General features: G+C 34.6%; 1 protein-coding gene across 1 annotated transcript in view; it reads right to left on the bottom strand.

The window, feature by feature from the left end:
* Positions 1 to 3,551: 3,551 nt before the first annotated feature.
* The window catches only part of atp8b2 (ATPase phospholipid transporting 8B2), an 82,982-nt gene continuing 70,761 nt past the window's right edge, over positions 3,552 to 15,772 (bottom strand). Inside the window, exons 27-30 of the mRNA XM_056474609.1 lie at positions 14,956 to 15,094; positions 10,699 to 10,829; positions 7,303 to 7,800; positions 3,552 to 4,013 (exon numbers count right to left, since the gene is read on the bottom strand). Of these exons, the coding sequence (XP_056330584.1) occupies positions 3,915 to 4,013; positions 7,303 to 7,800; positions 10,699 to 10,829; positions 14,956 to 15,094 (867 nt within the window). The 3' untranslated portion in view covers positions 3,552 to 3,914. The remainder of the gene's footprint in view (positions 4,014 to 7,302; positions 7,801 to 10,698; positions 10,830 to 14,955; positions 15,095 to 15,772) is intronic.

Raw genomic sequence — 15,772 nt, 5'->3', positions numbered from 1 at the left:
GCAGAAAGTATGCACATTGAGGCGTAGACACTGTTATGTTATCGGGCACCCTTATAACTTAGTTATAAAAAATTACATTCACTTAGCCAACATTAATACAGGCTATATTAATAATAAATAAAATAAATAATAAATAAAAAATAATAAAAAATAATAAAGTTTCTAGCACTGCAGCATCTTGTCATATTTCATTTACATTTTGCTGATTTCATTAAACCAAATAAACCTAGTATTTTGTGTGAGTTGGTGCTACTTATGGTCAATGTCGTAAGTGACCGTATCATCATCAACAACACTATTTAGCACAAAAGTTCATAACACAAAATAGCAAAAAACAAACAAAATCTTACCTATGAAATGTTCTGTCTATATGCGTTGTTTTCTCGTTACTACATCCATATGCAGTGCAAAAGTCCAGCATCTTCACACTGGCTTTGGTTTTGACTAAATGACTTGTGCTGAATTGTCCTGGGAACACTGGACAAATATGGTGGTGGCATTGATGCATGCTCAGGGCCCAATAATGTAATGTAATCTAATGTATGCAGTATATGGTTTTTGACAAGTTCCCATTCACTGCACATAGGGCCTTACCTACACAGATAAGATTTACTACGACACAATATTGAGCAAATATGTCAATTTGTTTGTGAAATATTTAATAAGAAGTCATTATCATTCAAACAAAGCAATGATCAGTCTTTTGCATTGATTTAAAATCATTTAATCTGACGTATTTTCAATTGCTATTAGCCCATTCACAACAGCAGAGTCATCTCTTTACTTTACAGTGTACAGGCCATCACCTGGGCTAACAGACACTGAAAGTGACTACTGGACTTTACTTCATATTGCAATCTATGCAAGTTCTTTTATGTGTAAATGAAGATGTTTTACACATGTAAAAAAATAACACTCACACATATAGCTTTTAAGGCATATAATTGTTACCTATTTAACAGCAATTGCTATAGTTCTAACTTATACAGCGAACAAGTATGGAGCACTTTGACTTTTAAACATCAACTCTCTTGGTCCTTCTTAGTCATTCACAGTTATACACACATAACCACACCCACACACACATCACTGTGTTTACATTCTTATTATCTAAACTCTGGTGAAGGCCACAATGAGTCAGTGTGAAATCCATTTGGTATCTCTTATATCTTAATTACACAGTCCAAACCGATGCTTTTTTTTAATCACAGGCCACTGGATCAGTGCACTACTGCTGGGCAAATGACCAGACCCTCAAGGGTCAAGTAGAGCGGAGTTTGGGGTAGAATTGGACTTTTATTCAAGCAGTCAAAGTCCGAACACCAATATGGTGCAGTGAAATAGATGAGCAAGAACAAGTTCATCCAGCACAGTCACGTTCTCACTGAGAACTATAGTGTTTGATCACACAAAACCACATGGATCTTAGTGCTATGGTAAAAAATAAAATATCCTCCTCCTCTGTCAGTGCATGGGAAAGTTCATTTGACAATGCAAAAAGCTGAAGCAATTTACTTACGTTGACAAAATAGACTTAACAACCTAAGAACTCAAGAGAAAATCACTGGCAACACTTGACCTGACTGAGTATTTGAATGCATATTTTAATTGAGATATTATAACTATTTCATTTGAATGCAAAAGTAAACAAAACCCGAAAGTATAACCTATTGTAATTGTATTGTGTATATAAAACAAGACAAAAAACTGTAGAGTTCATATCAAAATGAAAATATTGTCATCATTTACTCACCCTTACTGTATATTGTTTAGAAATCAAAATGCTTTTATTCCAACCTGAGAGATTTCTGTCCCACCATTAAAAAAAATCTATTCAATCAAAAATCTCATGCAAATCTCAAAATTCATAAAGAAATAAAAAATGTATGAATGCAAATCCAAATCAAGCAGTTGAATGCAAGTCTTTTGAAGAGACATGATCACTTCATATGATGAACAGATTTAATTTAGACTTTTAATCTCATAAAAACTCTGATTAGATGTTTACAGAAGTCAAACTCAAGCATGCTGTCTTGATATGTGAGAACCAATGAAGTCTTTTGAACTTCTTTTGAGCATCTGCAAGCAGCGATGAGATTCATTCTTGTGTATCAAGCAGGCCTGGTTAATGTTTACTGATCAATTTCTGTATGTGAATAAAATCATCATATAAAGTGACCAATTATAAACAGCTTGATTCATATGGATTTATTGATATTGAAATATTTTAGAATGCTTAGAAGTGTCAAGTGTTTGAACAACAGACGTTTAATGCAAGGACAGAAATCTCTAAGATTTTAATTGGATTGATAACAGGATTCAATTCTTTCGTATCAAAAAGAAAAAAGAAGCATCTAACCTCATAAGCAGTCACTTTAAAAATGGTATCAAAGTGTGTTTTTTAGTTACTTTTTAAGTATGCTCTGATATTTTATCTTATTTTTTTTTTAAGATTAAGATTGTAATACATTACTTTTTTACCCAACACTGTATTTAAGTTGAATGTTAAATGCAATTGAGACATTTGCATCATATCTGTATAGTCAGGTTTGTTGTGATTTCAGCCGTGGCAATATTTTTTAGTGGTTTGTAGGGATGTAACGATTCACAGTGAGTCAGTTGAAAATCGATTCAAATACGTGACGATTCAAATCAGTAGAAATGTTGAACGAATCGTGATACATTTTTTGAACAGAGGCGGTGTTGAGTTTACAAGCGCAAGCTAGCTTTACCTGCACATCAGTGGTGAGCAAGAGGTAGGGCAAACATCGTAAAAGGACAGCAGTGAAGTCTGCCAGCCAAAACACAAACTGTGTGCGAATAATGCAAAACAGACGTTTACTTAGAACAGAACAACGAATAGGATGCACAGAAACCGTCAGCATAATGAAAAACCAGGTTTTAGATTATTTTTACCCTCTCCTTTTGAAATTAGCTTATGCATATTTTAATAACTTACTTATTATTATTGAATATTTAAAAATGTTCAAGATTATCTCTTCTTAAGTGTATCACACTGATACTTTAATTAATTATACAAGTAATATTAATTATTCATCTTCATAATCATATTCAACTCCTGTCTATTCTAATATATATAATTAATAATTTTATAATCAGCTTTATATGCCAGTGGCCAGTCCCCTGGAGCAGAAGGCCTATTGACCACCTCTGTACACACTGCTCTTTGGTTTAGGAAAGGCTTTCCTCTCCACACCAGCCATATGTCAGTCGCAGTAAAATAGTTTTTTCATCAGCAGGGGACACTGTAAATGTGCAGAGACCTCAGCTTAGGCCAGAAAACAGAGATATGCTGATGTTTATTTTTAAAAATGTCAAATTCCAGCACAGTCACAGTTTAAGTTTGTTTATATTTAATGAGTCTTCTTTAGTTTGTATTATTATTATTATTTTTAATTTATTTGTTTTTAAAATAGCAATTTGGTTAAATATATTATTTTTCAAAAATTGTTCAGCATTTAAGAAAAGATTAAAGAGGTCTTCACCTTAAATTTGTTTCAAATAATTTTGTTTAAAAAATCATGACTAAATCGTGAGATTAGTATCGTGAATCGTATCGAATCGTGAGTCAGGTTAATCGTTACATCCCTAGTGGTTTGTCATCTCTCTGATAACTTAAAATGCAAAACTCCTCAAATAACACCAAATCCTTCCTCCTCACTGACAGCAAATCGGAGAGTGAGAACAGTACATGAAAAGAAAGATTTGAAACACATGGTGCTGTCTGCTGTATCTGCATCTTTCTCCATGTGTGTTTTCATTCCGAGCACGTTTGTACTCCCAAACTGTCGGGACGCTGTCTTCACTCTGCCCATGTCCTCAAACAGGAACTTGAGCACACGCAAGAAGGTGCGAGCATCAATGTGAAGGCATTCACATGGTTGATCCATCATTCACTCGCCATGGGATGTTTCTTCTTCAATGGGAGGAGGTCCAGGACTGTTGGCACCACTGACACGAGCTCCGATTCCTTTCCACACAAATGCGGATTCCTGGAGGACAGAAGCAATGGAATGTAAACAAAATTAAATTCATCTTGTCTTAATACAGACATTAAATGAATGAATAGATAAACATGAGCACAGTTTTGATCACCACAAATTCCCACTCAATGTATATATATATATATATATATATATATATATATATATATATATATAATTAGGAGGTTAATGACTAAAATTAAACTCTACAAATATTCATTCCTCCATTTTCCTTCAGCTTAGTTCCTTATTTATCAGGGGTCGCCACAGCGGAATGAATCGCCAACTATTTCAGCACATGTTTTACATAGCAGATTCCCTTCAAGCCACAACTTAGAACTTGGAAACACCCACACACTCTCGTATTTACACACACACTCATACACTACAGCCAATTTAGTTTATTCAATTCACCTATGGCGCATGTCTTTGGATTGTGAGGGAAACCGGAGCACCTTGAGGAAACCCACATCAACACGAGGAGAACATGCAAACTACACACAGATATGTCAACATCGACCTTCTTACTGGAAGGCGACAGTGCTAACCACTGGGCCACTGTGCCACAACCTCTACAAATATAAGAAACAAAAATGTTTTTGCTGAGAACACAGCCTTTTGCCACAATCAATAAAAAGAAAGCCAATGATGGGCTCCTCAAACTCAAAGAATTATGCCACATTGCCGTTGAGGATAGTAATAAAGATGACAATGATCATATGGTTATTTGAATTAAGCAAAAATCATTCAGTAAATACAGTCTACCCTTAAATCCCCCTCTAAAATATTACTATACTCTTTGTCAAAAATTGTTTAAACAATGGTCACAATTCATAATCATACTAAACATTTGTAGATTAAAATGTAAAGAAATGATAAATATGTCCAGAGATTTGTAACATTTACATAGCCAGTAAAATAAATATAAAAACATTCTGTTTCATTCACAAATCTTGATAAGAAGTTTATTTGTTGAACAAAATATGTATAAATGCTGCATTTATTTGATAAAAAATACAGTAATGGTGGGCTATTTTGAAACATTATTGCAATTTTAAATAACTTTTCTTTAAATATAATTTGAAATGTCATTTACTGATTTAAAATTGTATAATTAATTGTCCTATCATCATTATAATATGCTGATTCAGTGCTTGATAAGCATCATATATAAGAAATATCATATATAATATTATATATAAGAACTATTATTGTCACCATCACCGACGATCTATGCATGCAGATCGCTTGTATATATGCAGATCCCTGTAAGGACTACAAATTCACTGGTATATGGACTACAAGTTCCAGTTATGCACCACACACACTCACACCAGTTCCTGATACTGACTAATTACAAACACACAGCCAGGGGATTGTCAAAGTCTGATTACTAAGATTTAAATACAGCGCACACACATACATCTGTGCTGAGTCTTGTTTTACTGTCACTGTGAATAATTTACGACGCATTTCCCCTGCCTTGCCTTCCGTGTTTGAACCTTGCTTTGTTTTGGTTGTTTATTTACTTTGTTTGCTGCCTGCCTTTTGACCATCCGCCTGTCTATCGACCACAACTTTGAAATGCCCATATACATCTGTTTGTTCCTGTATTGACCATTGTTTGCCTGACTATTCTTAATAAACCTGCATTTGGATCTGCACTCCTTTGTCAGCGTCCCACTTCACAATACAATCATATTTTTCTGGAAACATTTTACAGTAATAAAATATAATATAGATCAAATAATATAAAATAATAAAATAAAATAATAATACCTTTATTTAAATACAAAAAACCTGTTCTTACAATGTTATTGTTACTTTTAAGTCATTTTTGAATGATATTATTAGTGTTAGGCAAAGATTAGTAATCACTCACTCACTAACTTGCTTTATGATCAATCTAATCCAAAACAAAAGTTAATTTGATATATGTGTGTGCTGTTTATTATGTGCAGTTCAAGTCAGAATTATTAGTCCCCCTGTTTATTTTTTTCCCCCTATTTCTGTTTAACGGAGAGAAGTTTTTTTTTCAACACATTTCTAAAAATAATAGTTTTAATAATTAATTTCTAATAACTGATTTATTTTATCTTTGCCATGATGACAGTAAATAATATTTGACTAGATATTTCTGACTTTAACTGTATATATAAATACACACAGAAACATAAAAGAAAACTACACAAAACAAACTATTTACATATATATACACGTGTGTATTTATATATACACACAATAAACATACACAGCACACACACATAAACTATGTATAAACATTTATTTCAGAATTTATTTTAATAGAATCGAATGGCTGCATACATTTGAACTACTGTAGTTACTAAAACAGAAATAAGGGTAAAGGGTTTTCCTAATTATTGGGGAACTCGTGCGACACCAGCGACGTCTGAGACCGCTACAACATGCAAAAAGTGAGAAATGAAAGTGTTTTTAATAGTTCTGTTTCCTGCCGTTTTCTCCTTGGGGGAAATTTTCACTTTCTTATTTGTCCATCCACAAAATGTCAGGCCCTCTACAGAATCAGCGTTCTGTCCGGTGTTGTATAACGGCCTGTAACACCTGCTATTAAAGGCACAGTTAAACCAAACATTTTAATGTACTCAACATCTGCTCACCCTTAAGTGATCATAAACTTCTTTAAGTGCCCCCTGATATTTCATAACGTGACGAGTTCAAGCTGCAATGTTTAAATGCCACCAAACTAGTGTGCTGTGATGTTTAAGAATTGAAATTTTAAGCTCAGATTTTAACCTAATGGATAGGTTTGTATATGTATATGCACTAGTTTAATAACAATTCCTACGATTTACTACTGGCTTAGTACTATAGATAGATATTACTATAGATATCAACTGTTTATTAGCACTTATAAAGTATGATCTTATTTTACATCCTTAATCGTACCCAATGCCTAAACCCAACTACTATCTTACTAACTGTTAATAAGCAGCTAATTAGTAGCTTAGTTAATGGTTTGCTAATTGTTTGTTAATAATGTGAGTGGTTTAAAAAATAAAGTGTGACACAAAAAATATTCCCTGACTTTCAATGTCTGGAATAGACTTTTATGAAATTTCATGGCATTCCAGAAATTCCATGACCAGCAGGGGGAGCGGGGGGGACCCTGATGTTATTACAATGTGGAAACGGTAATATATTTACCACATGTCATCTGAAAACACCCGTGGAAACACAATACTGTATAAGTTTGTATTGTGATTGTATATGCTTGTATTTGTATCGTAACTTGTCTCAGATATATTTATATATTTACCTGCACACTTCCAGCACTACATCCTCCAGCGTCTCTGACCCCACTGAGAGCGATGTCTTCAGGACTGTGCGTGAAAACCACTTCATTGCTCGTCTGTCCTGCATCACCTGCCGCTGAGTCCTGGTGAACATCTAGTGTGGAAGATGTGGAAAGGGGAGGAGCCTGAGAGGAGGTGGTGATGTCATCTCCAGTAGGTGGGGTGTTCTGAGCCCCGGTGTTGTTTGTGTGTTTTTTCCTGCGGAGCGTATCGATCCAGCTACTGCTGTGGCGGGAGGCAAAGGTGGCAAGGGCCAGAGAGCTCAGTCGCATATTTTTCCCTGATGTGATCAGCTCGCCAAAGCCCTCCTGATGGGCAAACGCATAACCAGAGCGTCGAGATCCACCTCTGCCCAAACGACCAAGAGCACTGCCCCCGGCAGCTCCAGAGCTGCCCACTCCACGAGCCGCGCGCCCACCAGGCTTTCGCTTCTTCTGCAGCACCAGCTGAGTGTAGCGCACCTGACACACAAACAGCATAATAATGAGTGTGAGGGGACAGCCAGAAACTGTCTAATGTGTCAAACCTACTGATGCAAAGCAAATTTAATCAAAGTTATGAATCAGAATATAAGATGATCAACCAACTGTTACAATCCAACAATCAGTAGCATAATTTCACTGATCATGTTTCAAAATAAATAAATAAAGAAGTAAATGTTTATATTTTTACATGTATCCTTTTATATTTTATGATAATGCAAATTTGTGTATTAAACACAAGGCCTTATTTGATGAATTAAAGTAAATTTAGATTTAATACAGAAAGAACATTAAAGAATCGCTTCAAGATATGTATGAACTACTGTTTAATTTTCATTTTGCATATACCAGATATGTTTTTGTATACTAAATTCCATATATACTAAATATAGAATATATTATAAAATTCTGCCCCTTCATACTAAATGTTACAATAAATTCTTAAAATCTAAATAAGATAAAATAAAATAAAAATCCCCTTGCTGACAAATGTGTAAACCCTAGGCCATAATGGGCTTTTCATTTATAAATTTTCTTTTCAGCTTAGTCCCTTTATTAATCTGGGGTCACCACTGCAGAATGAACCGCCAACTTATCCAGCACATGTTTTACGCAGCGGATGCCCTTCCAGCTGCATCCCATCATTGGGAAACACCCATATGCTCTCATTCACACATATACTGTACACTACGGCCGATTTAGTATACCCAATTCACCTAAAGCGCTTGCCTTTGGACTGTGGGGGAAACCGGAGCACCCAAAGGAAACCCACGCAAACACAAGGAGAACATGCACACTCCACACAGAAATGCCAACTGACCCAGCCAAGGCTCAAACCAGGGACATTATTGCTGTGAGGTGACAGCGCTACCCACCGCGCCACCGCACCGCTCATAATGGGCTATTTATAGACTAAATATGGTATTTGGGTTAATGAATTAATCTTTTAATGTCATTCATGTTCTAAATATGCCTAACGAGATGTGTTTATTGTTTATTTACTTAGATCCCCATTAGCCAGGACCAGCGTAGTGGCTATTCTTCAAAGTTTGACAAATAAAGAGACAAATTTACATTAAATCATCATCAAAAGACAATTAATTAAAACTTTATTTTGATTGTCCATTAGAGAATTAGTAGACTGTCTGCTTAATATTTGTTGATACTGCTGACTATAAAAAACTTTGCAAGTACATGTCAACTTACACTAACCCTAACCTCAACCTAACAGTCTACTTATAATCTAATGAGAATTAGTTGGCAAGTAGATGCAATGTACACATGGACCATCAAAATAAAGTGTGACCAAAAATTACATTAAAATAAAACAATAAAAAAATACCAAAACCAAATAATAAGACACATTTATACCAAATCATAACATGAGACACAAATACCACAATCAAATTAAAGACAAATGAACATTAAACCATAACTATAGAAAGCTATCATTTGAAATTAGTTTAAAACATCAGAGGTATCAATTAACTAAATACTGTATCATTAAGTGTTTCTTTAATATTTTTAAACCTTATTTTACTTATTAAAAGACATGTAATGTCTGATGGCAATTCATGTTTTATAAAATAAACTTGATATATGTTTCAATTTATAAACTTTTGTTAAACAAGACAACATTTTAGTGAGTGTCTTATGTAGGGATGCTCCGATCGATCGGCCGATAATCACATGTAATGACTCGATCAGTACTCGCCAATCAGGCCGATCTCATGAATTGATTGCAGGGGTTTGTTTATGAGTTTACAAGCAGAGGAAGAGAGGAAGCTCCAGTATATGATGCATAGCCTACAGCAGCCACAACACATGAGGAGGTAAATGATGCGTGAAGGCATGAACGAATGAGACTGCGTCATTACAGCTAAAAATTTTCAGATGCGGTGCGACCTGTTTATACAGTCTATTGGCACAATTATTTTATTAGTCTATTCTTTTTTCATGAATAGTTAATAATGAAACTTGTAATATACTTATTGCAATAAATAGCAGTTAATATGAATATTTCCTTTTAGTAAAGAAGGAATGGATTTATAGGTGCGCATTTTAACTTCTTACAGTGTGCATCAAATATGTGCTCCAAACTTTTTCTTGATTGAGATATGTTGAATTCTTTATTCATTATTTGCAATGTTACCAATTTGCATGGTTTGTAATTTTTCTTACCAGTTTTTATATATCTGTATTATATTATTTACTGTAAAGCTGCTTCTGGCCATGAAATGTCCACACTAAATGGTTTAAAGAGATATGTTTTCTTCCTTCATTTATTCTCTTAGGTAAGGCGAGATCTCCACTTAAGGTTTATACTTAGAGTGAAAAGCTAATGCATTATAAAGCTTGAAGCATCAGAATCAGTACTCGGTATCATCATCACCATGACCAAAAACCAGTTCTCAGGAATGACTGCAAAAATCCTGATTGGAGCATCCCTAGTCTTATGAAAATAATTTTGAAAGTGATTCCAATGGTTCCCAGAGATGGGCTGCGGCTGGAAGGGCATCTGCTGCGTAAAACATGTGCTGGATAAGTTGGCAGTTCATTCCGCTGTGGCGACCCCGGATTAATAAAGGGACTAAGCCGAAAAGAAAATAAATGAATGAATGAATGAATGATTCCAATGATATTGTTCCTTCATACCTTTATGGCTATAGTAGTGGTGTGGACTGGCTATTTTTATGAATTAATATTTTTATGAAACAAGGCTATTAAAACTTCATCATTATCCTTAGTATCCAAAAGGTCTCATCTTTTCTTTACTGATAATTACATTTTAGATAATATAAAATGACATGTACAATACAAAGAAATTCAAATGTAATATTAAGGACAGACAAACTATGGTCACACACACATACTTACGGTATCTGAGAGCTGAGGTTTAAGGTCCAGTTTGAGGAAGCGGAAAGCAAGGACTGGAGCAATGCAGATGACGGTTGCCAGAGCAATAGTTAACCACACCACTGGCTGCCCCAGTGTGTTATGAGCACTTCCTGTGGTTAATTAATGCACGAAACACACACAAAAACAAAACAAGCCACATATTTTCACAACTGCACCACACTTTTGGATCGAGATTATAAATATTGTAAACAAGACAGAATTGAAATTTGGAATTCTTATTTTTAAAGAATTGGTTAAATGGTTGTTAATAGAGTGTACAGTAGGGCTGCACAATAATGGAAAAATCTGACATTGCGATAATTTGATTTGCTGCGATATATTTTTTATTTTAATTTAATTTAATTGTTTTACCAGGAATATCCAATTGAGATACAATATCTCTTCTACTAGGGAGTCCTGGTCAAGACAGGCAGCATAGGACAAAGTTACAAAAGAATAAATAAATAAATAAAAATACATGTCACAACACATAGACACACACAAAAATAGTATAAACCATAATCAATTGTTAAAACATGTGCACTGTTCTAAATTGACAGTCTTTAGAATATTTGTAAATATAGCGATAGATGGTACGGATTTCTGAGCTAAACTGAACTGAACTTGAACACTGAAAACTGAACTGTCACTGTTTCAATTTACTATGATCTTCTATGTGAAGCTGCTTTGACACACTCTACATTGTAAAAGCGCTACACAAAGAAAGGTGAATTGAATTGAATTTCATATGTAGCATATGTTGAAGCTCATTCCATACATTTGGAGCATACTTGGAGAATGCAGATCGACCTAACTCTGTGTGAAATAATGACATCTTAAGAGAATATCTGCTGATCTGGTATTGTAAGTATTTGAACAGTACTCCAACAAATGATATATTTACTGTGGTAATTTATCAACTAAAGCTTTAAAAATGAAAACTAAAATGTTGTTTCTCCTTAACTGTAATAAGGTCCATTCTGTCATTTTAGATAAATTACAGTGATGTGTGCGTGCACTTGAACCAGTGACAAATCTTAAGGCGCTATAATAAACAATATCCAATTATTTAAAAACATTCAGAGGTATAAAGTAAATCACAGTAATCCAATACAAAAAAAGTGTACTCTCAACTAAACATTTGAGCTGCGAAGGGGAAACATTTTAAACGAAAATAAAAGCCTAATGTCGGTTTGAGTTTTTTTTAAAAGGCTGTCAATATGAAAACTATAAGTCAACCTATTATCAAGCCATACACCTTGATATTTATAAGATGCAACTTGTTGAATCTGTGTGCAATTAATATTAAAATTGTGTATTGATAATGTGGATCGGGTAAAGATAATGTATTTCGCTTTTTGGCATTCTATACAATTTTAAGCAATCGAGAGACATTTGGAATGAATTAAAACATTTTGTAAAGAGTCTATTGCCACTTTTATAGATGAAGCTATGGTGTACTGTAAATAATTGGGTCGTCTGCATAAAAGTGTACATTTATAAGAGACTCAACAGCTTTACCAAGTTCATTTATATAACTGGAGAATAAAACTGGCTCAAATTGAGCCTTAAGGATCACCCGTCTTTACTGCTAAAGGAGCAGAGACATAATTTTCTGGAAACACACTTCCATATATTGCGATATGAATACAGATGGCTTGAATAGTGTCTATTTGTGAAAAAAGAATCATTAATTTAGATTAGTTGGGTTAATTTTGTAAGGGTGTGAATCATGTACTGTATATAAAAAAATGCAAGAATAATTACAATAGAGCAAAGAAAAAGTCAAATAAACAGTGCTTTATGGTTTTCCGGAGAGTCAAACAGTATTGAGATACAGAAATGTAATAATGTCATGTAAAATAACACTGTATAGCCTTCAATTTATTAATAAATCAGTAACATTTATTTTTATGAAAGTTACAAATGTTTTACGGTATTGTGTCCAAATGCTTTACACTCTTGTGAAATTCCTTTAAAACACATGCAAATGATAAAGGTTTACTCTGTTATGGTTATACATTGAAATGATGAATCTCATGTATTTCTAAATTGTTGATAGACTATAATCCCAATTTAACATGGCAAATTCTGCGATGTGACTACTGCGGACACACAACCCGCGATATCAATGCTGAAACGATATATTGTGCACCCCTAGAGTACATTTTAATTTTTGGTTAATTTTTGGACTGGTCTACAGCAGTGTTTTTCAACCACGTTCCTGGAGGATCGCCAACACTACATGCTTTGGATGTCTCTTTTGTCTGTCACAACCATTACTTGTCTTTCAGTCTCTGTTAATGAGTGGATGATCTGAATCAAGTGTGTTTAGTTAAAAAAAACTGGAAAATGTGCAGCTCTGGTGGCCCTCCAGGAATGTGATAGAGAACCACTGGTCTACAGGACTTTAAAAGGAGCTTTATTTACAGAGTACAGTATCAACTTTAAAAGACAGGTGTCTTAAAGAGGCCCTATTATGGGTTTTTGAAAATGACCTTTCATACAGTGTGTAACACAGCTCTAAGTGAAGTGAAATATCCAGCTAAGGCTTAAATCTGAAAGTGCACCGTGTTTAAAACTATTGATTCATCTATAAAAGAGTCGACTCGTAGGGGCTCGAATGAATCACCACTGTAATGAGTCTTAAGCCTATTTGTTGCGTGTGCAGACCCGGGAAAATTAAAACCCCTGTTCCCAGCCGCAAACACTGTACAAATAAAAAGAGGAAGACAAAGACCGTAGCAGATCCCAGTTGAATCATGTCACAAAGACAATGGGCTTTGAAGTGTGAGGGAAAGTTATTTTCCCTACCCAAAGATGAGGCTGTGAAGAGTCAGTTGGTTTATTTTTGCAAAAATACCTCAGCATTATAGCCCCAGCCTTGTGCTGTGTTCCTGTCATTTTTTTGACGAGTGCTTCAGCAATCTACATTCTTACAATGGGGGATTCATCGGCCGTTTGTTAAAGGAAGGATCAGAAAAGACTATTGATGTATGGGACTTTGTCAGCGCTTGACAGGAACTTTGCAGTACACAGTTCATGGACCAGTTTCTTCCTTCATCTCACAAGTAACTTAAGTTCGATTAAAATGGTTGCCTCTTTTTTCTCTAGCTTGCAAATTATGTGTTTTATTACTTGTAACCGCTCCATGCGGCTTGTACTGTATCTGGTTAACTCTTTATATGCTCATATCATGTCATTTGTTTACAAATTAAAATGCATTTCTGAGCTTGCGATCCACTGCTGTTTGTCATAGCTATGGCCACCGCCAGCTGTTTCTACACACATGCAGCGGTCAAGTTTCAAAATAGTTCTCCTTTTGCCACTGTGTGAATTAATACCGAATGTGAGTCATGGTTAAGAATCGACCTACATCCTGGTGTTTACTGCATTGCTTTAATGCACTCCTGCATTGGGCTCACACATACACTCTGCATGCTGACTACTTCAACAATGTTGATAAGCCGTGGTGGGCATTTCTCTCTGTCTCACGCTGAATGCATTCGACTAATCGCAATAGACTGGGTCATCGGACCAATCAGCGCAGATTAGCATTGTTCTAAGGAGGGGATTGGGAACAGATGAATCGCTGAATGAATCATATGGGAGTCGTTGGGATAATTAGGTAAAATAAATGCCTTTTATAGGACAATGAAAGTGTTTTTTGAACTTGCATGCATATCAGCTTGTTGTTGAATACCCCAAAACCAAAATATGACCTTTTTAATGCATAATAAGAGCTCTTTAATTTCACCAAAGCTTTCAATTTATTTGATTAAAATAAATAAATGAAAGGGAAATAAACAAAGGAAAATAATATTATTCTAACCTATTATTGCAGTCAAAAAGAATGCTTACTAGTTTAATATAATTGTAATGAATATGAATTCATTCATATATGATTATAGTCATATAATTCATTCAGGAATTCATTCAAAATGTAATGAATTCCTGTTATTCAAAGCTTTTCAGCATCATTACTCCAGTCATGTGTCTTTAGGATTCACTCCAATATGAATATAAGCATTTGTTTGAAATGTGATTTTTTTAAATGGTACTTTAATATTAAACAATTATTTGAATTCATATTTTGTCATTTAAAAAGCTGAATATAGAATAATCTAGATTTCTAGATGTTATAGTTGGCCATTTGTGCTTGTAACACATTAATTGTAACCCAATTTGATTTCTGCTCATGGAAGCCAAACAGCTCAACCAAACATACTGACTCACCGAGGAAATGGAACTGCTTGGGGAAGATGCTGAACAGGATGCTGGAGTGCATGACGAAGAGGATGGTGAAGTACGTACCCAAAGAGCCCCATACAAAGAAGTGATTTATAGCTGTCCAGTAGCCTGTATCCAGAGCAATCTATAAATACACACAAGTAACAAAAAATCTATTAAAAATTATTTTAAAATACATTTGTACTATATAAACCCCTAAATGAGAAATAACAAAAGCTCTTGAAAAGAAGGAGCTTAGACAGAGCACATGCTTGGATGAACTGTTTGAGATAATGTGAAAAATGGGGCAATGCTGCAATGTGTTTTCTGTTTTTGACATTGCTTGCATGTAAACCTGTTGTAGGAGACCTCGATAGACACTTTTTGCATTTCCTGGTTTCTCAGTAGCGGAAGGCGCAGTGAATGGGAGAGTACAACACATATTTTTTTTACAATCCTATTTGCTGAAATAATAAAAGAAAAACTCAATGACTTTATCAAGGCTTTGGGAAATGGAAAAAAAATGTGTGAGACTGCTGACGGCAGCCAGAAGAGAGAATACATCAAATTTACTCTCAGCACTAGACGCTGCATTAGAAACTCCTCGCGTAAGCGTAAAGATGATATAATATATAATACATTCATAAATGCATGTTCATACGTTTAAAAAAAAAAATCTAAATAATAAAAACTTTTAAGAATTTAAGATTATAATGACCATTAAATCCGTCATAACAGTCTTGTGAAAAGGGTCAATACAAATTTAGGAAGAGAAATAAGCCATTTTAACTAGTGATACAGACCATGTCCTCTTGTGTCGTCA

This window comes from Danio aesculapii, chromosome 16 (assembly GCF_903798145.1).
Source record: "Danio aesculapii chromosome 16, fDanAes4.1, whole genome shotgun sequence".
Taxonomy (NCBI): Eukaryota; Metazoa; Chordata; class Actinopteri; order Cypriniformes; family Danionidae; genus Danio; species Danio aesculapii.
The sequence above is the reverse complement of the archived record's forward strand: the minus strand, read 5'-3'. Positions and strand labels throughout refer to the sequence as shown.